We start from the raw sequence: 23,337 nt of genomic DNA, 5'->3' as shown, positions 1-23,337 counted from the left end.
TCAATTGAAGAATAAAAGTAATATAATCCTTCATAGATTAAATTATTAGCGAAAATCAATTTCCACCAAGAATAAGTTTAAAAAATTTACTTTATATTTTGGTCATCAATTGTAAGGAAATTCAATTGTTTGAATTAGTAAGTAGATTTAAACTATTGAATTTTCCTAGAATTGGTGGCTAAGATGTGTAAACGGATTCCCTATCTTTTAATATGCTATTTTTTATTTCACTTTAATCTACTCTCTTTAAAGTGTGATATAAAAACAGAAGAAATTATAAGATGTCTTTGCTAACCAATTGAGGCAGTTAGAAAACATAAAAATGTGTGTTCCTAACATTTCATATATGTAGTTATTAGGGAGCAGAAAACAAACCTAACTTCCCACGTTGAATTTTCCAATTCTAGGTGTAGATGTATGTTGAATTCATATTATTTGTAAAATTAAATTTATTTCTTTACATTTTTGAATGCCTTAAAATTTAAAATACAAGAACTCAATTAAAAACTTTAAAACTATAACGATATAATTATAATCGAGTAAAAGTGTATGAACCAAATTTTAAATCGAGTAAGTAAAACTGTATGAACCAAAACTATTTTTTAAATCATAATTTCATTTCAATAAAAAAATAACAATCTTTCTGGATTAGGAGTATTGTGTGCCATGCTTGTTTTCTCTTTTTTGTGCTTCTTAAATTAAATAGTGTATTTTATTTTTATATTCAAATATTCTTAAAATACTATAATGTTTTATAATGTATTGCTTTACATTAGAAAGATTTACTTCGCAGTTTTATTACATAACATATTTTCAAACAACTTTTATAGTATCCAAACAAAACTCTACCGACGAAATTCACGAGCTCACACTCAACTTCTATCCAATGGTTTAAAATTAATGGATTATCAATGCAACCCCTTCAAATAATATAAAATGCCCAAAAAGTGCGACTCGGTGCTTAAGCTCCTACCTAGTGAGATATGGGTAGATGTACGTAGCTTTATCTCTGCAAGTGAAGAAGCTATTTCCAGTGAGGCCGTGACTTTCATGGCCACTAAGTAACGACAATGATAAATGACAAAAATAACGGAAGTTTGAAAACAAACCCAAAGTGCAAGAGAACTCATTTACTTTTTCCAATTTACCAAAATCACATTAGCAGACTACAGATGAATAGTAAGACAACAAATTGTCATTTATGCATCTCATTAGCACTTTATTCTCACATGTTTAAAGACAACAAATTGAAAATTTTACAGAATATTTTACAATTCAAGCTATATGTTGACACAGAAGAATTCAAAGTACTCATAAATTAAAAAATTCCAATCATGATGGTAATTCATGTGTGTTATATAATTTAGCTGTATTCTTACTTGTGTCACTGGAAGAAATGCAGTAGAAATCTTCAAGGTAAGCCAAGGCTTCTGAGTTGCTGTTACAAACCTTCCACAATGGTGCAACCTCTCCTTCAGAAACAGTACCCCATTCCTCACAAACATTTAAAAATTCAAGCAACTTTGAATAAAATGAATCATAGTTCATCAACATGAATGGAACAGGAAGCTTCGATCCAATCCGTTCGAGCTGAATTAATGCTAGTATCTCAAACACCTCATCTAGAGTCCCAATCCCACCAGGAAGAGCAACAACAGCAGTCTTATCAAATGAGTTGTTCCTCACTACGGTATCCACCAGCCCATGCTTTCTTGCAGAGAAAAACCTGAAGTCGAATGTCGAAACTCAACAGTAAGCACCCGATTTCAGTAAAAATCCATAGAATAAGAAATCAGGCCTTGGTGGTACATTACCTGCAAGTAAAGTAACTTTCTGTTGGTAAGTATGGATGGTAGTTGGATGATTTCCATTCCCCGGCTTCTTTTCCTATCTTGAACCCACCAACCGGTTTTCCTGCTAGCAGAGCACCTTGAGTAACAGCATCCATTAGTCCTGGTCCAGCCCCTGACCATGTAGTGCAGTCCAAAAGGTTCGCAATCTGCATAGCAAGACACAGAGAAAAATATAATCACAAATTCTAAAGACGATCCTTCCAACTACCAAAATTGTATATATGCCAGAAACAACAATGTTATTCACTGAGAAAAGAATGTGAATGAACAACGAGCAAGTAAGCAAGAAAACAGACGAAAGATATGTTAAGAGTTTACTTGCCTCTTTAGCCAGCTCTTGTGCTTGCACATAATGAGAATGGTCTGGCCCCATCCTTGCAGAACCCAAATATAAAACTCCTCTCCCTAATCGGTTTATGAGTTCATAGCACTGTTTGATTTCTTCTCTTACCTGTAGTATAACAAAACCAAAAGTGATGTCATTTAATGGCTTTGTTATACTGGATTATTTGAGTTAGATAAGAAAGAATAAGTTAGTGGAGTAGAAGAAAATCCTGCACATGCATGAAGTGCTTTTCTAGAGAAACTATATATGTTAGATATTTACTGCCTATCATTGCACATCTACACCAAAAGCTTGAGCTATTATATCCTTATTGCTTCTTAGAGCTGCATCAAGCACCAAGGAGCTACACTAGTTATAGGGAACAATCCTAACAGCGACACTAGACTAATTAAGCCAACAATATATTGTCACAACTCACCAGTCGAAACATGATATATAATGTATCCTAGGTTCTGCAACAATGTTGATAAAAGAATTACATCTTATATAAGTTACATGGTTGATCCCCACTATCACAAATGTGGTTTATCCATGATATTTTCCATCAGCAGTACCATGAATTGGAAAGAATAAAAATACAAAATGAAAGTGAAAACCAAATTCAGAACCAGTACACTTTGTGGCAGTAAATTAGCAAGTGCTTGTAGTAACTATTTCAAATCCTATTGAAAATTATAAGTTCGATCACTAACAATATGAATCGTTGTAGAAATGAGTCTTAGGCTGCAAAACTGTACATAATCTTAGTAGAAACCAGTATAGGGATTAAGGAATTCACATTTAAACATTCTATGAACAAAATGAAAATTTCTGTTAAAATACCATTTTTCTTAAAATAGGAAGGGGAATAAAATGTAAGCTTACCCAAAAAAAGGTAAGCATGATCCCACTATAATTGAAACTATGGGATTCTTTGTGCATGTCATCCTATTAAATATTATTCTTTGATGGTTAATGATAGTATTGTCCAAGATAACCAAAATTAAAATGCTAAAGTTTATGAATCAGTTTCACAAGAATCACCACCTACTATCATTTGTGACTTACATAAAAGGAACCACAAGAATGATCCCTGCTATCACTTTCACAAATTTTAGATGCTACTAAAAGGTCTCCAGCCAATTTTGAAACCTCACAAACAGTAATAAAACCTACACGTTTGTAATATCCACGACAACAATAACAACAAAAGAATATGAATAATATCCTTAGCAAAGCACCATAACATTCTACAATACTAATTTGTAACATCCCATCATAATAAATATTGAAACTTGCCTGGCAAAAATGAGTTTCCACTTTCCCCAATTCCCATGACATGTATGCACAAGAAAAACAGATAGGCAAAAGGGACTAACTTCAACAACTGTATCAAACGAATATTGTAAATGCTAAGTAGGTGCTTACCTCATTTGGGCTCTTCCTCTCATCAAACTCAGGGGTTGGTTCTTGCTTGCTTATAAAAATTCCTCTTTGAATGGCCTTATGCTTTGAGAACTTGAAATCAATGCTATTCTTTTCGGTATTGCAGAATAATTGGCACTTTATTCTTGTTTCAAGAGTGCCTCTCGGCACAACATGGGAACCCAATGAAGCTGCCACCATGAATCCCATACCTTGAGAATCCAAAGATGACAAAGATGGTCACTAGGTTACAAACAGTCCAAGGTTTGTGTCTTCTGAACACTAACTACAATATATTCTCATGGTCGGAAAAGGAAACAATGAATAGAAGACAGAGACATGTCTCGCATTTCCATTTTCTTCAATTGGGTGTTGGGCTATTACTGCTAGGAAGAGAACAAAATTCAAGCCCCAAAAAGGAGATGAATCAACAACTATTTAAATTAGACTAGGCAGCATAGACCTGGTAAATATGCGAACCTATTTGATCAAACACCTCAGCATGCCACAGATATGAAATCAGAGCAACATGACAAAGTACGAATTCATCCATTAACAATCCAAAATTAAACAGCATTATGATTTAAGAAAACTATCATTGCAGAAGCTATGAATTATGATCGAGCTTCATTTCCTTAGGCAATAACAAAGAGATTCATTCCGCGCAAACCATGGTCTATTAACTTAGGAAATATCCTAACACACCAGGATCCATAAAATAAAGACATGAGATCCATTATTCCAACCTTAACAACATAGCCAAATAAAATTAACAAGAGTTGTGTTGAAACAGAAGGCAAAAATTAAATTCATTATGACTGCATCACAGTTAGCATTACAAGCGTCGAACGGGGGCACCGCACAATTTAAACAACGAAGATTGGCCTACCCCAAGAAATGCAGGATTATGGCTTGTTTTACTCATCATCATGCCTGAAATTGACAAAACCAAGGTTGAAAACGTAAGATTCATATTTGATCCTGAAGTACTGATGTTCAAGTTTGTGTTTTTGGTGCCAGAAGCATCCACGGCTAGAGTGTGGAATAACCCACGGCTGTGGACCACACTTTGGCTTTGTTTTGATCATGACAGAAGCAACCACGGTCAGAGTCTGGTACACACCACAGCCATGGATCAGGGACAGACGAGAAAAACTCTGTTTCGCTTCCCCCTTTCAGCGGTTTCAGTTTCACCTCAATAAAGCCATTAACTCCAATAACTACCATTTACGTGGCTGATCGGTACACAAATTTAACTAAGAATTTGTCATCAACCATTATCATATGTGGAGATAATCATCATGGCTCAACATCAATAGATACACTTTTAGTTTTCTTTTCTGTTTTGTAATCAATGGCTGCCTTCTATAAAATGGGTAGCCTGGAACTCATGTGGCAAAAAAAGGTTAAGTTCAGAAAATTAGAAATTTGGTTTATACCAATGAAGACAGTGATTCTCTTGGTTCTCGTGAACCAACCCTTGATCTTATCACGAATTGGTAATTCCTGTGGCGATCGCATTGGCTTATCACTCGCTTGAGTGTGGCACCTCTTAATCCTATCAATTATTCTTCTCCTTTTTTTCATTTTCGGTTACTAAGATTTCATTTTAGTATTTTCAAACTCCAGAACAATCAGAAGCATTTATACTCAGGGTGAAATCTTATCAACATTTCGCATATGATTTTTCTTGGTCTCTCTCTTCCTCTAGGAATTGGACTAACTTCCATTTGATCTACTCCCCCTATTGGGGCTCCGAACCACCTAAGGCTTGATTATATAATATGAATCAACTTTGTGATTTAAAATGAATTACTCATTCTTCATTAATTCAACATTTATTTACTCCCAATTGAAAGTATGAATGCAGCTCACAAACCCAAGCAAACCACACAAGGGGAGATAGTGTACTTCTAGGTTAACATTTGAATCTGGACAATCACATTTCACATCTTGCAACTTAACTAACCGATGTGATTATTCAGTATCAAACAACACAAACATTAGCAACATGCTGTAGAAAAAGAAAGAAAATCCAGCAAATTCCACGAGAAAAAAATCACCTATAAATCTTATATATAAGGGTATGTTTAGGAGGAAACGGACGGATATTTATAATTTTCAAAACGAAAGGAGAAATGTGGTAGGTTTTTATGAAATCTACCTTGCCGTTACTTATCTACTTTATAAACATTATATATCTCATTTACTTGAAGAATAAAAAAACTACAAATTTTCCTTCAAAAGCTAACAGGCAAAAACAAAAACATGTTAACTTCAACCATTGAAAAGAACAGGAGCATCCAAGGAAAGGTAACTTCATCAACAATAACAGTGTAACAATGGTTCAAGCATAACATCATGCATAATAGAACTACTAAAAACCTAAATAGTAAATATCACATCCAAGGAAAGAAAATAAAAAATGATCCGATCAGCACATTAAAGCTAACATTTCAGCCATCTAAACATTTCATCAAACACATAGTCTGCAAGAGTTCAAATTACATCAAAATATTGACATTGTTAGATAATTCCAATTACAAGGTTCCATGAACAGTAATACAAACCAATATTCCAAGAAATGGTGTGAATCTCTGAATCTCTTGTTCACTAATTTATAGCGGTTATGTTTTCAAATCGCAATAAGCTATTAGCGAAGATTCCGTAAGAGATGTTTGTGATCAACCAAGAGTGTTTGTTTGGATGGGAAACATGGATCCGGGTTTGGGTTAAAAGTTAATCGGTTTGAGAGCGACTGGAGCGGGTTTGGGTTTGAGAAGGTGTTGGCGCATATCTGGGTCTGTTTGGATATATTGGATATCTTATTCTTGATCAAGGATCTATTAGTACTAATATGATCCATAGCTCCTTTATGCGTGCCAGTACCAATTTGATCATTAGAAAAAAAATTAGTAATGAAAAGATCTTAAATGTAAGTTAAAGTATTCTTTTAAGAGATCATGAAAATGTTAAAAATAATTAATTTGTGAGGGAAATTAATGACCTGGATGAATGAATAAAATCAATGAACTAAATATTTTACAAATTAATTATTCATCTCACGCAAATCTTGTACAATGGATGTAGTGCAGTCCAAAAGGTTCGCAATCTGCATAGCAAGACACAGAGAAAAATATAATCACAAATTCTAAAGACGATCCTTCCAACTACCAAAATTGTATATATGCCAGAAACAACAATGTTATTCACTGAGAAAAGAATGTGAATGAACAACGAGCAAGTAAGCAAGAAAACAGACGAAAGATATGTTAAGAGTTTACTTGCCTCTTTAGCCAGCTCTTGTGCTTGCACATAATGAGAATGGTCTGGCCCCATCCTTGCAGAACCCAAATATAAAACTCCTCTCCCTAATCGGTTTATGAGTTCATAGCACTGTTTGATTTCTTCTCTTACCTGTAGTATAACAAAACCAAAAGTGATGTCATTTAATGGCTTTGTTATACTGGATTATTTGAGTTAGATAAGAAAGAATAAGTTAGTGGAGTAGAAGAAAATCCTGCACATGCATGAAGTGCTTTTCTAGAGAAACTATATATGTTAGATATTTACTGCCTATCATTGCACATCTACACCAAAAGCTTGAGCTATTATATCCTTATTGCTTCTTAGAGCTGCATCAAGCACCAAGGAGCTACACTAGTTATAGGGAACAATCCTAACAGCGACACTAGACTAATTAAGCCAACAATATATTGTCACAACTCACCAGTCGAAACATGATATATAATGTATCCTAGGTTCTGCAACAATGTTGATAAAAGAATTACATCTTATATAAGTTACATGGTTGATCCCCACTATCACAAATGTGGTTTATCCATGATATTTTCCATCAGCAGTACCATGAATTGGAAAGAATAAAAATACAAAATGAAAGTGAAAACCAAATTCAGAACCAGTACACTTTGTGGCAGTAAATTAGCAAGTGCTTGTAGTAACTATTTCAAATCCTATTGAAAATTATAAGTTCGATCACTAACAATATGAATCGTTGTAGAAATGAGTCTTAGGCTGCAAAACTGTACATAATCTTAGTAGAAACCAGTATAGGGATTAAGGAATTCACATTTAAACATTCTATGAACAAAATGAAAATTTCTGTTAAAATACCATTTTTCTTAAAATAGGAAGGGGAATAAAATGTAAGCTTACCCAAAAAAAGGTAAGCATGATCCCACTATAATTGAAACTATGGGATTCTTTGTGCATGTCATCCTATTAAATATTATTCTTTGATGGTTAATGATAGTATTGTCCAAGATAACCAAAATTAAAATGCTAAAGTTTATGAATCAGTTTCACAAGAATCACCACCTACTATCATTTGTGACTTACATAAAAGGAACCACAAGAATGATCCCTGCTATCACTTTCACAAATTTTAGATGCTACTAAAAGGTCTCCAGCCAATTTTGAAACCTCACAAACAGTAATAAAACCTACACGTTTGTAATATCCACGACAACAATAACAACAAAAGAATATGAATAATATCCTTAGCAAAGCACCATAACATTCTACAATACTAATTTGTAACATCCCATCATAATAAATATTGAAACTTGCCTGGCAAAAATGAGTTTCCACTTTCCCCAATTCCCATGACATGTATGCACAAGAAAAACAGATAGGCAAAAGGGACTAACTTCAACAACTGTATCAAACGAATATTGTAAATGCTAAGTAGGTGCTTACCTCATTTGGGCTCTTCCTCTCATCAAACTCAGGGGTTGGTTCTTGCTTGCTTATAAAAATTCCTCTTTGAATGGCCTTATGCTTTGAGAACTTGAAATCAATGCTATTCTTTTCGGTATTGCAGAATAATTGGCACTTTATTCTTGTTTCAAGAGTGCCTCTCGGCACAACATGGGAACCCAATGAAGCTGCCACCATGAATCCCATACCTTGAGAATCCAAAGATGACAAAGATGGTCACTAGGTTACAAACAGTCCAAGGTTTGTGTCTTCTGAACACTAACTACAATATATTCTCATGGTCGGAAAAGGAAACAATGAATAGAAGACAGAGACATGTCTCGCATTTCCATTTTCTTCAATTGGGTGTTGGGCTATTACTGCTAGGAAGAGAACAAAATTCAAGCCCCAAAAAGGAGATGAATCAACAACTATTTAAATTAGACTAGGCAGCATAGACCTGGTAAATATGCGAACCTATTTGATCAAACACCTCAGCATGCCACAGATATGAAATCAGAGCAACATGACAAAGTACGAATTCATCCATTAACAATCCAAAATTAAACAGCATTATGATTTAAGAAAACTATCATTGCAGAAGCTATGAATTATGATCGAGCTTCATTTCCTTAGGCAATAACAAAGAGATTCATTCCGCGCAAACCATGGTCTATTAACTTAGGAAATATCCTAACACACCAGGATCCATAAAATAAAGACATGAGATCCATTATTCCAACCTTAACAACATAGCCAAATAAAATTAACAAGAGTTGTGTTGAAACAGAAGGCAAAAATTAAATTCATTATGACTGCATCACAGTTAGCATTACAAGCGTCGAACGGGGGCACCGCACAATTTAAACAACGAAGATTGGCCTACCCCAAGAAATGCAGGATTATGGCTTGTTTTACTCATCATCATGCCTGAAATTGACAAAACCAAGGTTGAAAACGTAAGATTCATATTTGATCCTGAAGTACTGATGTTCAAGTTTGTGTTTTTGGTGCCAGAAGCATCCACGGCTAGAGTGTGGAATAACCCACGGCTGTGGACCACACTTTGGCTTTGTTTTGATCATGACAGAAGCAACCACGGTCAGAGTCTGGTACACACCACAGCCATGGATCAGGGACAGACGAGAAAAACTCTGTTTCGCTTCCCCCTTTCAGCGGTTTCAGTTTCACCTCAATAAAGCCATTAACTCCAATAACTACCATTTACGTGGCTGATCGGTACACAAATTTAACTAAGAATTTGTCATCAACCATTATCATATGTGGAGATAATCATCATGGCTCAACATCAATAGATACACTTTTAGTTTTCTTTTCTGTTTTGTAATCAATGGCTGCCTTCTATAAAATGGGTAGCCTGGAACTCATGTGGCAAAAAAAGGTTAAGTTCAGAAAATTAGAAATTTGGTTTATACCAATGAAGACAGTGATTCTCTTGGTTCTCGTGAACCAACCCTTGATCTTATCACGAATTGGTAATTCCTGTGGCGATCGCATTGGCTTATCACTCGCTTGAGTGTGGCACCTCTTAATCCTATCAATTATTCTTCTCCTTTTTTTCATTTTCGGTTACTAAGATTTCATTTTAGTATTTTCAAACTCCAGAACAATCAGAAGCATTTATACTCAGGGTGAAATCTTATCAACATTTCGCATATGATTTTTCTTGGTCTCTCTCTTCCTCTAGGAATTGGACTAACTTCCATTTGATCTACTCCCCCTATTGGGGCTCCGAACCACCTAAGGCTTGATTATATAATATGAATCAACTTTGTGATTTAAAATGAATTACTCATTCTTCATTAATTCAACATTTATTTACTCCCAATTGAAAGTATGAATGCAGCTCACAAACCCAAGCAAACCACACAAGGGGAGATAGTGTACTTCTAGGTTAACATTTGAATCTGGACAATCACATTTCACATCTTGCAACTTAACTAACCGATGTGATTATTCAGTATCAAACAACACAAACATTAGCAACATGCTGTAGAAAAAGAAAGAAAATCCAGCAAATTCCACGAGAAAAAAATCACCTATAAATCTTATATATAAGGGTATGTTTAGGAGGAAACGGACGGATATTTATAATTTTCAAAACGAAAGGAGAAATGTGGTAGGTTTTTATGAAATCTACCTTGCCGTTACTTATCTACTTTATAAACATTATATATCTCATTTACTTGAAGAATAAAAAAACTACAAATTTTCCTTCAAAAGCTAACAGGCAAAAACAAAAACATGTTAACTTCAACCATTGAAAAGAACAGGAGCATCCAAGGAAAGGTAACTTCATCAACAATAACAGTGTAACAATGGTTCAAGCATAACATCATGCATAATAGAACTACTAAAAACCTAAATAGTAAATATCACATCCAAGGAAAGAAAATAAAAAATGATCCGATCAGCACATTAAAGCTAACATTTCAGCCATCTAAACATTTCATCAAACACATAGTCTGCAAGAGTTCAAATTACATCAAAATATTGACATTGTTAGATAATTCCAATTACAAGGTTCCATGAACAGTAATACAAACCAATATTCCAAGAAATGGTGTGAATCTCTGAATCTCTTGTTCACTAATTTATAGCGGTTATGTTTTCAAATCGCAATAAGCTATTAGCGAAGATTCCGTAAGAGATGTTTGTGATCAACCAAGAGTGTTTGTTTGGATGGGAAACATGGATCCGGGTTTGGGTTAAAAGTTAATCGGTTTGAGAGCGACTGGAGCGGGTTTGGGTTTGAGAAGGTGTTGGCGCATATCTGGGTCTGTTTGGATATATTGGATATCTTATTCTTGATCAAGGATCTATTAGTACTAATATGATCCATAGCTCCTTTATGCGTGCCAGTACCAATTTGATCATTAGAAAAAAAATTAGTAATGAAAAGATCTTAAATGTAAGTTAAAGTATTCTTTTAAGAGATCATGAAAATGTTAAAAATAATTAATTTGTGAGGGAAATTAATGACCTGGATGAATGAATAAAATCAATGAACTAAATATTTTACAAATTAATTATTCATCTCACGCAAATCTTGTACAATGGATACTTTAATTTCCTTCTGAAATCTTGATTTGGTAGATTACAATGAAGGAAATAAATGAACTGAAAGATTTGGTAGATGAATGAACTAAGTAATCTGCAGATTAAATATTCATCTAACGCAAATCTTATATAATAGTCACTTTCCTTCTGAAATCTAGGTCATTTTTGTCAAATCAAAAGATGTTAAAGACATTTTTCACATGATTCTGAAACAGAAACATAACATTGTGTGCATTGTTCTCCTTGGCATGATTTAAATACATGTTGGACTACTTCTCCCATAGTCAATTGATTTTGAAATGTAACATTAACATGGTATCAAAATCAGAGCTCAACTTCTTTTGAGTTGTCATGAGTCAAAGGTAACCCTTTGTCTAGTCTAGAAGCTTCTATGAGGAGGTTATATTGGGAGATAAGTCTCACATCTTTTGCCTCATTCTCCTAAATATGGTTTAAATATATGTTGGACTACTCATCTCTTTATTAATTGATTTTGAGATAAAACCCTAAAAATAAATCATTAGTAAAACAAACTAAAAATAGCTACCATGAAAATTATAAAAAGCACACTCACTTTTATATCTTTTTTTTAATTTTTAATATGACAATTACAACGATATTTATATTTAATTTTCTAATGATATATTTGCAAATTGATTTTTGCATGAGGATAGATAGAAAGAAAATATTTTAAAGTCATTTTATAAGTATATTTCATAACTTTCACACATTTTCTTTCCTTCTATCATCTTCCAAAAAAACAACAACTAGCAAACCAACACTAATTAGGAATAAGATTTTAGTGGCCATTTCCTTATTACCCTAACTCACCCTTAGAGCCATTAGTCACTTGGTCTTCATTGCAATCATGGATGAGGAAAACCATTGTGATTTTGAGGCAGTTCTTCTTTGGGGATATGGTTCTTCTTTAATTTCTTGGCCTGTTTAAACTCTCCATAAAAGTATGATAGAAATCCCCAAAGGGACAATGCAAGAGAAACACCTTTCTCTGCTTTAAATTGCTCTTTAAAGATAAGAACAGCCAAGACTTCTGTAACAACCATCATCAAAGAAACCATAACACCAGATAATAAAGATGAGGCACAAAATGTAATCCCAGTTGTTCCTAAAAAGTTTAAGTGCCATATTATACAAGTTGCCACTAACACAAGATAATAGTTTGCTTCCCCAAGCTCAAATTGTTTAGCTTCTTTTGGAATCTCCTGCAAATTCAAACACAGAAAATTACATTAGTTATTTTCTTAATTATGTGTTTCAACTGAAGATGGAAATATTAGTATAATATAATTGAGCCCAAAATTATGTGTTTGAACTAAAGATGAAAGTATTATAGTATGTGTTCCAAATTGTGTGCAATAGCTATTTCCCTTAGTTTTTTTTAGTCCATGAATATGTTCCAAATTCTGTGCAATAGCTTTTCGCCTTTAGTTCTTTGTTGAGTTCATTAGTGGCATATATATGGGTGGACCAATGGATATCCCTCGTCTTCGTGTCCCATGTTTCGGACTAATTAAAATGTGATATTCAATTTAATATAAAAGTTATAAAAACATAATTATATTATTTGGTGTAATTAGATTAGATAGAGATGCGAAGAGACAAAGTTTTTAGATACAGGGTAGACACCCTTTTCCATATTATTAGAATTTCTTTGCATACAAATAATATTAATGATTATCATAATAATAATAAATATAGAGTAAAGTTGCAGCAGTAGTTTTATTTATAGAAAATTTTACTTGCAAACTAATGTATTTATGTTCTTCAAATGGTAACAAATGTACTACTCTCTTTCTCCACTAAAAAGGAAATTGTCAACATTTTCCTATAACATTGTCATTTCATCTTCCTACTTTATTATGACAAATTGACAATTGTTTTCTCTCTTTCTCCACAATAATAAAAATACAAATATTATTGATAATAAAATAATTAATATTATAAATTACTAATATAAATGAACTACCATTTTTGAAAAATTAATAATTAAGAAGAACCACTCATCAATATGACTCAGTAATATAACGATATGTTGTCCCAAAATATATTAAAAATCATGTTTCAAACCAATAACAATGATAAAAAATAGAAAAGAATAATAAATATTTAATTTTTTTTAACTAATATGACATGTTTTCATTAGTTTAGATTATGATTTAAGGTATATTTTACTACAAGTTCATAATTAAAGATAAGAAGAGGGAGATAAAGAGATGAACCTTAAAGTCATTATTTATGATCATCCCAACAACACTGAATAGAGTAGCAAACACTCCGATAACTAGCTGAGACTCCATCATAACTGAATAAGTAATAGTCCCTTTCATCTTTGAATACAAAAACTCCAACAATGGCATAATAACTCCAAACATTGCTGCTGCCATTAATGACATAACAAAACCCATCACATATTGCTTACTAGACTCTCCTCCTACACGATCTCCTCCACCATGCAAAGCCAAAACTCCAGCACCAATAGTGAGCAAAACAACAGCATTCACAGAATAAGCACTAAACTTTTGCCTCACTATAAAAAAAGCCATGATTGCAGTGAAACCAAGCTGTGTTGCAGTGACCAAAGAAGCAGTGGATACTGGAAGCCTATCTAAGCCATAACAATAGAGAATATTATCAACTCCATATAATAAACCAATAGCTGCAAATGCAATCAAGTAAAGTGGCTTCATAGTGAACATTGTTTGTTTTGCACTACTATTATTGTTATTATCTCCGGCGACCAGAAGGCGGCGTCGTCGAATGATGGAGAAGATGGAGAAGGGAAGTAATGAGATGGGAAAACCAGCAGTTTGAAGGAAGCTAGAAAGCCATATTCTTTTTCCACCATGGATGTAGTAGAGACGTAGTATGAGAGGACCACCAGAAGTGCCTAGGGCTAACATGAGAAAATTTATTATCAGTAGAAATCTCTTCTTGGTTCTAGCTTTTTCATCAACTTGTGTCATGTTACCTATTGATCTTAACTTAGGTACAATTTTGTTGTATCTTTGTGTATGTGTTTTGTGGAGTGGGTATATATAGTAGTGGAACCAAACTTATGACTATATCTTTGGAAGTTGGTGAATATATGTAGATAGATAGAGATTTTTTAACTTGTAATTGTTTTAGATTAAGTGTCAAGGAGAAGTTTATAGATTCTGTTGCACTAATGTGATGTTGTCAATGTATGGTTTAAAACATTTAGTACATTATATTTGAATGGCAATTTTCTTTCAAGATTAATAGAGTTCCAAATAGACATAGACTAATATGATTTTTTTTAAGTTGCAAGAGCACCAAAATATATAGATGAAGAGAATTATAAGATGAAGGCAATAAGCATGTTACAAGTTCCAGAATCTATAATTCGGGAGATCATGCCTATTCCTAGCAAACTCCTCTATTATAAAAGTAGGAGTAGAGTTCCAAATTGAGTTAGTTTGGGAGGAGATACCAAATGATGCCAGTTTATCGGCACACGTGTTACCTTCTCTAAATATGTGAGAAATTTTGAAATTCATTTTGAGAAATCTGATATTTATAATAACAAGATTCTTTTTTATATACAAAAGGGAACAAGATACTCTCAACTACATGAGAATGAAGTTCTATTTTCATTTCTATTTTTTAGAATAAAAGTATCATCACCTATTAAGTTGGAATGGATACAAATATTGTTGTAAATTATTTTTTTTCTTTATTTTTTATGGTACTTTCCTTGCAATAACATATCTCTTCATTTAATTACAATGAAATTATACTTTTATTATTAAAAATAAAAGAAGAAACATATATTTGTCTTTTTATTAATGAAGAGGATTATTGTTCTTTCTACTCACTAGTCCAATTCTAAATAAGGATTGTGATACATGGTATAAATTATTTTTTAACAAATATGATTTCAAAGTTATTTTTGAATAAAATATTAAAATTTAAAATTTTTCCTTTCTCCATATATTACAAAGAGTCCATTAGTAGATATGAGAAAGCTCAACATACAAGTTCTCTTACCAATTGTACTGAGCTATGTTGATATATTTAAATGCATAATGGTGAAGTTTGATTTTCTAAAATAATATAGTTTTCTTTTGAAGCATCTCTCAGTAAATAATTATTACATGTCATTTTTCTATTTATTAATAACCATTTTAAATATGAAATAATTCAAACCGAATATATAAATAAACTTTTGTACTAAATAGTGGGAGCTCTGAAGTCACTTTATGTGTTATAATTTGTGATTAATTAAAAAAATATTTAAGTTAAAATTTAATAATTAAATTTTTTTAACCAATCACAAGCATTGATATATGAAATGATATATGTTTTAGGGAACAATGATCCTTTCTATTAATTGGAGAGGCAAGTGGTTTTTTTTACTTATATTTTCAATGACAAAAATGTAATTTTAAAATAAACAAAAGGATAAAAGTATTATTATATATTGCATTTTATGTGTTATTGTAGGACACTTGTCTATATAGAGAGAATTTTGACTCGTTTTTTTGGAGAGAATACGTACACCATCAATATTACCGGCTCATTTCTCCATTATAGCAAACTATTTTATTGCAATCTTATCTAATATAATTAGTTAAGCTTGATTAAATCTGTGTGTTTATGTATATAAGACACATTAACCCAATTATTACCCTTTTGAAAATGTTCATTTAATCTAGAAAGTACAGAACTATTAAGTTATGCAAATGTGTCAGTTGCAGAGTCTTATATCTCTGTAAACAATGAATGGATGTGGTTCTTAAACAATATGCTTCCTACTTAAAAAAAACAATATGCTTGGTGACAATGTCCAAACACTTTATGCTAAGAACAACTAACCCTAGTACAATCGTATAGGAGAAGGATACATGCATGCACAGAAAATTTATGTTTTTGCTTTTAATTTTAATGTTAAAAATATCATCTCATCATAAATAAAATATTATAAGTGTAATTATATTTTATTTTCTTTTTGGCTTTTTAAAACACTTCTATTTTCAATACTGGAGAGAATGACTCAAGTCGAAGTTATATAAATTAGATGTGGTTCCATCTTTCATGTAATATATAAGTGTCCCAATTATCTACATAGAAAAATCTTAAATAAATGATTAATGATAAACATTATCTTTTATAAGTATCATCCTATATTGTTTTATACAAATCAAATAAAGTCATATTTTTTTGTTTTCGCAGCAAAATATTATTTTTCTATAATATTCTTCTCAATTCATCTTTTCACTTTAATTTATTAATTATTTTATCTCACCATGATAATAAAGGTTAGATTATATCTGATAAAAACTAATTAATATTATCTAAAATTTTAAAAATCATAAGAAAAATTGGAAGTGGTGAAAAAACTTTGTTAAAACATCTAAATAGATATATGTTATCCCAAATCATGTCTCATAACAATGAAAACATATTATATTAATTAAAAAATTTAAACATTTATTATTATTTTTGTTTTATTATTAGTGTGGAAAAAGATTTGAGATAACTAATTTTTGTTGATACATGTAGTTATTACTTTGGCAAATAAGGTATAGAAAAAATATCTAAAAATAATTGCTCTTCCAAGTGGTTTACCTTGAAGTTTGAATAAGAACTCGACTTTGCATTTATTCTGTGATTTCCAGGAATATATTCAGAAGGAACAATTCTCAAAATAAAATGATAAAACAATAATTAACAGAATAGGTGGTGCATGGCATTCTAACACAAATGTCACAATTAATACGAAAGTATGAATATAATTTATGCGGTAGTAATTTACGACCCACTTTTGAAGGGTTATGAGCCTCACATTTTAACAATTCCAAAAGGTGAAGAATATTATAGTGAATATATTTATTTACTCAAAATCTGATGGGAATTCAAAATTCCAAATTTGTCATTGCACATTAATGAGGAAAGATTAAAATTTATGGAGTTTTTTTTGGAGATAAATCAAAATAATTAGTAATAATATATAATTACACATTATTGTGTATCTCTTATTGTTAATTACATTTTTAAGGGAAAATAAAAAATACTCTTACATTAACATTAGTCTACTATCCTTCATCTAAATTTCATACTCCCAGATGAGGGAAATAATAATTTCCTTCCTTTTTCCTTTCTCCCCTTCCTAACCTTCATTCCCTTTCCCTCATAACTCCCAAATAAAACCTTAGTCTCTGTACCCAACACATTTTTAATTTGGATATGACTTTTGTAGTTGTAATTTTAGATTGTGTTTATATTTATGTATGATTATAATATGAGATTATGAAGTGGGAAAAAAATTCAATCCAACCTTTTGAAGATGTGCAATTTTACTTATTTTTCTTGGTTTATAAGTTTTCTATAAAATAAGTTGGTCCTATGGAAGATGTATAATTTTACTTACTTTTTTTAGTTTATAAGTTCTTTATAAACTAAGCCGTTATCCAAACAAATTTAGTTTTTCAAAAAACTTATAAATTTAATGAATAAGGAGTGATTCAAACATAAATAATTCTCATATGAAAATTGTGTAAACAATAAAGCTAGACCTTAAAATTATATGTTTAGGATTAAAATTTAGTTATTGGTCATATGATCAATTAAAAAGTCACACATATATATATATATATTTTAATCTTAATCGTTCAAGTAAGACTAATTATACATATTAATAGTTCTTGTTTCTTACAATAATATTTTGTACTTTAGTAAATAAATATATATATATATATATATATATATGTATATATATGTGTGTGAGTGAGATCCACTTACTCAAGAAAAAACTTACTTTTCATCGTAGCCATCATTTCTATAGATATATAATAATTTAGATGTACTTACTAATTCAAACCATTGGATTTCTCTAGAATTGATGACTAGAATGAGGAGTAAGTGGATCCCTTCCCTATATATCTATATCTATATCTATCTATTTCTATCTATCTATACTAACATATAGGGAAAACATAAAATAACTATCCATAGAGTATTTTATGTTTCCCTATTTTATCTTTATAAATTTCATATATCTATACTAATGCTAATAACATAAAATAACTACTCATAAAATATTTTATTTTTCTCTATTTTAACTTCTAATTTCATCTTTATATAAATTTCTATAATCTATCTATCTATATCTATATTATTAATAAATTCAAAACAAATAATAACCACCACCATGACATAATTTTTATATTCCAAATTTATCATTTGTAACATTTCTCATTAATAACTGATATAAACTTACACATATTACTTTCATTGTTTTCATTTTTTATATTAATATATCATTAATTTTCCATACACTCTTTTATTTATATTTTCATTCTCTACTGAATCATATATTGCATTTTTATATGTAAATTGTTTTTCTTAAATAATATATCATAAAAAAAAAATTACGAATGCGGATCAATCAGTACGGAGTGCTGATCATCACACTAATATATAATATCAAACATATTGTAATAATTTAAAATTGCCCTCAACGTAGGACCATTACTAAATAAATCTCTGCCACGTTTCAATCTTCTAAAGTGTTAGAGCATCGTTCTATATATTTTATAATTTATTATAATACATTTCACAAATTAAAAATAATATATAGTTTTTTCTGCACAATAACATATATCATTTTTATTTTAGATCCCACAATTTATTCACACTTTTATATTTTATAATAACAATTTACCTCTCTTCTTTTTTCCTTTAATACTCATTTCCTTATAAGAATAAGCATAAAAATATTTGTATTCTTAAAACATAAAATCTTACTTGAACAAATGATTTTAATCACATTTGTGACACATTTTCCATTTAGTATTTCTCAGTGAACATTTTAATATAGCCCTGGCATACACTTTAATTCGTTCCCTATATGTGAAGTACAATTTTAATTTAGTCTATTGATGCAACATATATTGTGATATATATTTTTAATTTAGTCGCATGCATTTTGTTTTGAAAAAAGAACTTCTAAAATGTTATGTAAGATAACTTTGTAATATGTGCAAATAAGTCAATAATTCTCCTCCTTTCAATGCATTTGTAAACCCTAAATAGGATTAAGGTAGAAGCATCACACTGAAAACAATTATTAGATAATTAAATTATTGTAAAAAGTATAATGCCAGACTTATGTACTAATTATTGCATGTGCGAGGACCAATTTAAAAAAAAAAAACTTGTATATATATTGATCAAATTAAAATTCATGTCACGTACCCGTGTAAGTACTAAATGAATAGTCTAACCCAAAATATTATACACCATAAAAAATAATCAACAACATAAAATTTTAAATATTATAAAAATTAAATTAGAGTAAAAAATTGAAGCAAATTGAAAATGAGGATTAAGCATATATTCTCTTTCTTTTGGCTCTCTCAAAGGTGATCTATCCTCAAACCAATTGGACCTCAATGGATAATTGAAGATAACCAGAATTCCACCTATTCACATTAAAGCAACAAAAACTTTAAAAATTTACATAAGGAATGTTATGATGCCACCAAACTATTCTTTGTAGACAAAAATAATTTCATTTACATTATCTCTGCACTTCAAGACAATTTCATATATGTACTCCAGGTAAAGTGTTTTCACAAAATAGAGAATGGGGATTGCAAGAATTGAATATGACATAAAAATATATATTATTGAGTAAGACATGATAATATTGCTCAATATTTCTTAACACTACTAAAAAATGTACAAGCATATTATTAACCACGATGTCTAAAAACTATTAACCACGATGTCTAAAAACTATGATAGATTTTTCTGCAAATTTTAGAGTTAGTAACAGCGGAAAAGTTATGCAGAAAAATATAAAGTAAATTTAAGGAGAAACGGGAGAAGAGAGTACACATAAAGTTTTATACTGATTTATCTTCTTGTCTACCGAATGTTACATCCAGTACTCTTGCAACACAAAAGATTTCTTCACTGGATATTAAGAGTAGTAATTACCAATTCTCACCCCAGACTTCTTTGTACCTTACTCACTCTCTAACACCTATGTCACTCTTTAGAAGACAACATTTTCAAGTGACTCTATCCCCTTTCTTATCACACCCTTGTGATAGAAAGTATTTTAGCAAATTGAATGAAGAAAACTTTAACAATGGCAAGAATTGCATTTACAAGATTTGAACATTATGATCTCTTACAATCCGGTAACTCTTTATACACTTAGTTATAATGCCCAAAAGGTTTGAAAATCTTTGAAACCACACTTAAAGCAACTTCAGAAAATTTAATCAGAAAGTTAAGAACAAATTGAAGAAAGTGCAAAAAAAGTGTTTCGGAAAAATTCAGATTGTGTATGAGAGTTGTGTGTTTGAATTATGAGTTTTAATGCCTTTAAATAGGCTTTCCAATCAGCCATAACACCTCTATGAAAAGTTAGGAGTTGATTGGAATGAAACCATTACGTTTTGGGTGAAAGCTGTTCAGTTTGAATCTGAAAATCTCGTGTAATATCTCTCAGTAATCAATTACAACATCGACGTAATCAATTACCAAAACATTCTGTCCAACTGAGTAATCGATTACCACACTGTGTAATCAGTTACTCTCATATACTATAACCGTGTAATCAGTTTCTCAAAGGGAGTAATCAATTACCTTGTTCAGTTTTTGTTGGGCAACTTGTTTCTCACTCATGTAACCTGTTACTTAGTTATGGTAACCTATTACTTAGTCATAATAACCTGTTACACAGTATTTTAAAAATTGTTTTCATTTATACTTGTAGTTTTAAATTTTCTTTTAAAATATTTTTGAGCATCACTACCAATTGTATATTATAAAGTATAAGGACAGAAGTACCTATAGACTTAGACTATAAATTCCTTAAAGCTTTATCTTCATTGTCTTCATAAGTATTCTTCCTTTTCTTCTTTATGTGATGTTAGTGTCTTAATCAAAATCATGCCAAGGTCAGGAGCAAGATCTTCTTCACGATCTCCCCCTTTTTGATGATGTAAACCAATATCTTCTTGACAGTGTAGTTTTCTGAGAGTAGTATACTTTGTGAGATTTTGACATGACTTGAGTATGTTCCCCCTTTAATTTGGAGTTATGTGCCTGATTGAATTTTAGACAGAAAATATACTCTCCCAACTTTTCTCCCTCTTTGACTTCATCAAAAAGAAGAAAATCCAAGAGTCCAGCACACACGATATGCATATAGCAAACAAAAATTTAACATAACATACCATAAAACTAAAAATATGTTCATACATTGTTAAAACAACCAGAAAACATAAGAAAAAGTCAACAATCACGCAACATTACAAAGAGAAACCTAGACATCAATTATTCTAATACTCAGGCTCAATACTATCGTCATCAAGATCCATGTTGTTGATCTTATAGGATAGACGTTGAAGTTCAACTTGGACTTGTTGATTCTGAGCATCAAGAACATCCATCTGATTAGAGATGTATCCTCGAAGAGATATTAACTCGTCCATGATCATCTGATTAGTAGGCATGGCAGAAGATGAAGATGACTCAACATGAAATTCAGAATGTTGAGGTTCATGAGGGTTAATAGAGACATTTGTAGTTGGATCAACATGTGTAGCCTGTCTATCACTTCGATGCTTATAGATTCCATCAATTTGGTCTCGAAAGAAACCCATGTTGTGGATCACATCCACATCGATCTTACTATTGCGTGCATCGAGTGTGATTTTAGACTCACTAGCAGTGGATACACCAAAATGCTCAAGTATGTTGGTGATGATGATTGCATAAGGCAAGGGGTTGTGAGTTTCTCGCACAGGCCATATTTGTCTCATTACTCTCAAAGCCCAATTGATTTGAAGGTTATGCTTAAGAGCATACATCAACTATAGTTCCATGTCATTAATTTGAGAATGATTTGAGAATTTTTGAACTATAATATAAGTAAGAAAGTAGTGAAGCAAACAATCTTCGAGATTGAGATTTCCTACAGCAAGGATATCTCTACTCTTTACAGTTTCACCTAAAGTTTGTTACTTACACATTTCAATTTCCCGTTTAGAGAATCTAAACATAGAGTAGTAGAACTCTTTTCTATCATAATTATTTCATTCACATACAAGACCGAAATCTCTTATGCTACCTTGATAGGGTATATTACAGCATATTATACTGAAAGTCTTTATATCTAAAATAATTTCTTTTTCTTTGACTGAGGATGTTAAACAGTTTCTCCTCAAGTTCAAATTGCAGTAAAATACTCTAACAAGTTTAGGGTAGTAGGCATTTGATTCCTCACAGAAATAAAAAAAGATTTTGTTGCTTAAGTACAATAGGGAAATGGAAATCATCAAACTTAAAGTTACTTATCTTGCCATACTTAGGAGCAAATATTGGTCGTCCAAGAAAATGCTCCGAGAAGACTTTGTGTTGTTCATCATTGGCGAGATGTTGTGCCAAATCCATAGGATTAGCCTCAGAAGACAAATTGCCTTGCTTCTTTTGAGACATACTGGTACGTTGCTTCTTAGCTTTTGATGATGAACCCATGGATTAAAGCTTTGAAAAAAAGGTTTTGAGTGTTTGAGAGATTTAGAGATTTTTGATTTTGGCCACTAAACTTGAAATTTATGGAATAAAAGTGTTTAGAATTGAAAATGTGATATGAAATGACTAAAAAATCACTCTAATTGGATCAAAGATGAAGTTTTTAGAGGCAAAATAGGGTAGACACGAAAGAGGGGTTTGGGGAAGAAGATGAAATGTCTGAAAAATGGAGAAGAACGCTTAAATACTGGTTTCAAGGTGAGTAATCGGTTACTCAGCATAAAAATTCCCATAATTCAAACAACAAGTTTAGGTAATCGATTACACAGATGAGTAATCGATTACTAAAGATTTTTGCCATATTCAGTAATCGGTTACTCTCTAGAGTAATCGGTTACT

General features: G+C 31.4%; 3 protein-coding genes across 7 annotated transcripts; all 3 read right to left on the bottom strand.

Moving 5' to 3' along the window:
- Positions 1,174–6,401, bottom strand: LOC109347462 (probable cytokinin riboside 5'-monophosphate phosphoribohydrolase LOGL3). Of its 5 annotated transcripts, XM_019587331.1 has the most exons (6): positions 6,292–6,390; positions 6,174–6,243; positions 3,607–3,815; positions 2,176–2,304; positions 1,815–1,999; positions 1,174–1,726 (listed from the first exon to the last, which is right to left on the bottom strand). In XM_019587331.1, exons 3-6 carry the CDS (start codon positions 3,811–3,813, stop codon positions 1,333–1,335), a joined length of 915 nt encoding a protein of 304 aa, XP_019442876.1. In that variant the 5' UTR covers positions 3,814–3,815; positions 6,174–6,243; positions 6,292–6,390; the 3' UTR covers positions 1,174–1,332. The 5 variants fall into 5 exon arrangements, with proteins under 5 accessions (XP_019442876.1, XP_019442878.1, XP_019442877.1 ...); XM_019587333.1 differs by having other exon boundaries at positions 3,607–3,989; positions 6,174–6,401; XM_019587332.1 differs by having other exon boundaries at positions 3,607–3,986; positions 6,174–6,401.
- On the bottom strand, positions 6,052–11,123 carry LOC109346937. The gene is made up of 6 exons (XM_019586677.1): positions 11,008–11,123; positions 10,890–10,959; positions 8,323–8,531; positions 6,892–7,020; positions 6,670–6,715; positions 6,052–6,092 (listed from the first exon to the last, which is right to left on the bottom strand). Exons 3-6 carry the CDS (start codon positions 8,527–8,529, stop codon positions 6,052–6,054), a joined length of 423 nt encoding a protein of 140 aa, XP_019442222.1. The 5' UTR covers positions 8,530–8,531; positions 10,890–10,959; positions 11,008–11,123.
- On the bottom strand, positions 12,130–14,580 carry LOC109347461 (purine permease 1-like). Its single transcript, XM_019587329.1, has 2 exons — positions 13,644–14,580; positions 12,130–12,626 (listed from the first exon to the last, which is right to left on the bottom strand). The coding sequence occupies exons 1-2, from the start codon at positions 14,385–14,387 to the stop codon at positions 12,270–12,272; spliced, it is 1,101 nt and encodes a 366-aa protein (XP_019442874.1). The 5' UTR covers positions 14,388–14,580; the 3' UTR covers positions 12,130–12,269.

The sequence above is a fragment of the Lupinus angustifolius genome, chromosome LG05, assembly GCF_001865875.1.
Source record: "Lupinus angustifolius cultivar Tanjil chromosome LG05, LupAngTanjil_v1.0, whole genome shotgun sequence".
Classification (NCBI taxonomy): domain Eukaryota; kingdom Viridiplantae; phylum Streptophyta; class Magnoliopsida; order Fabales; family Fabaceae; genus Lupinus; species Lupinus angustifolius.
The sequence above is the reverse complement of the archived record's forward strand: the minus strand, read 5'-3'. Positions and strand labels throughout refer to the sequence as shown.

Excerpts from the sequence above, each read along its gene's own strand:
- LOC109347462 (XM_019587333.1), bottom strand. The coding sequence starts at position 3,813 with ATGGGATTCATGGTGGCAGCTTCATTGGGTTCCCATGTTGTGCCGAGA. Across the intron at positions 2,000-2,175 it reads CACAAGAGCTGGCTAAAGAG|ATTGCGAACCTTTTGGACTG; the intron begins GCAAGTAAACTC and ends CTTGCTATGCAG. Across the intron at positions 1,727-1,814 it reads GAAAGTTACTTTACTTGCAG|GTTTTTCTCTGCAAGAAAGC; the intron begins GTAATGTACCAC and ends ATTCGACTTCAG.
- LOC109346937 (XM_019586677.1), bottom strand. The coding sequence starts at position 8,529 with ATGGGATTCATGGTGGCAGCTTCATTGGGTTCCCATGTTGTGCCGAGA. Across the intron at positions 7,021-8,322 it reads AGAGGAAGAGCCCAAATGAG|GTAAGAGAAGAAATCAAACA; the intron begins GTAAGCACCTAC and ends GTTATACTACAG. Across the intron at positions 6,093-6,669 it reads ATCCATTGTACAAGATTTGC|ACTATGTGTTTGATGAAATG; the intron begins GTGAGATGAATA and ends GAACTCTTGCAG.
- LOC109347461 (XM_019587329.1), bottom strand. The coding sequence starts at position 14,387 with ATGACACAAGTTGATGAAAAAGCTAGAACCAAGAAGAGATTTCTACTG. Across the intron at positions 12,627-13,643 it reads TCATAAATAATGACTTTAAG|GAGATTCCAAAAGAAGCTAA; the intron begins GTTCATCTCTTT and ends TTGAATTTGCAG.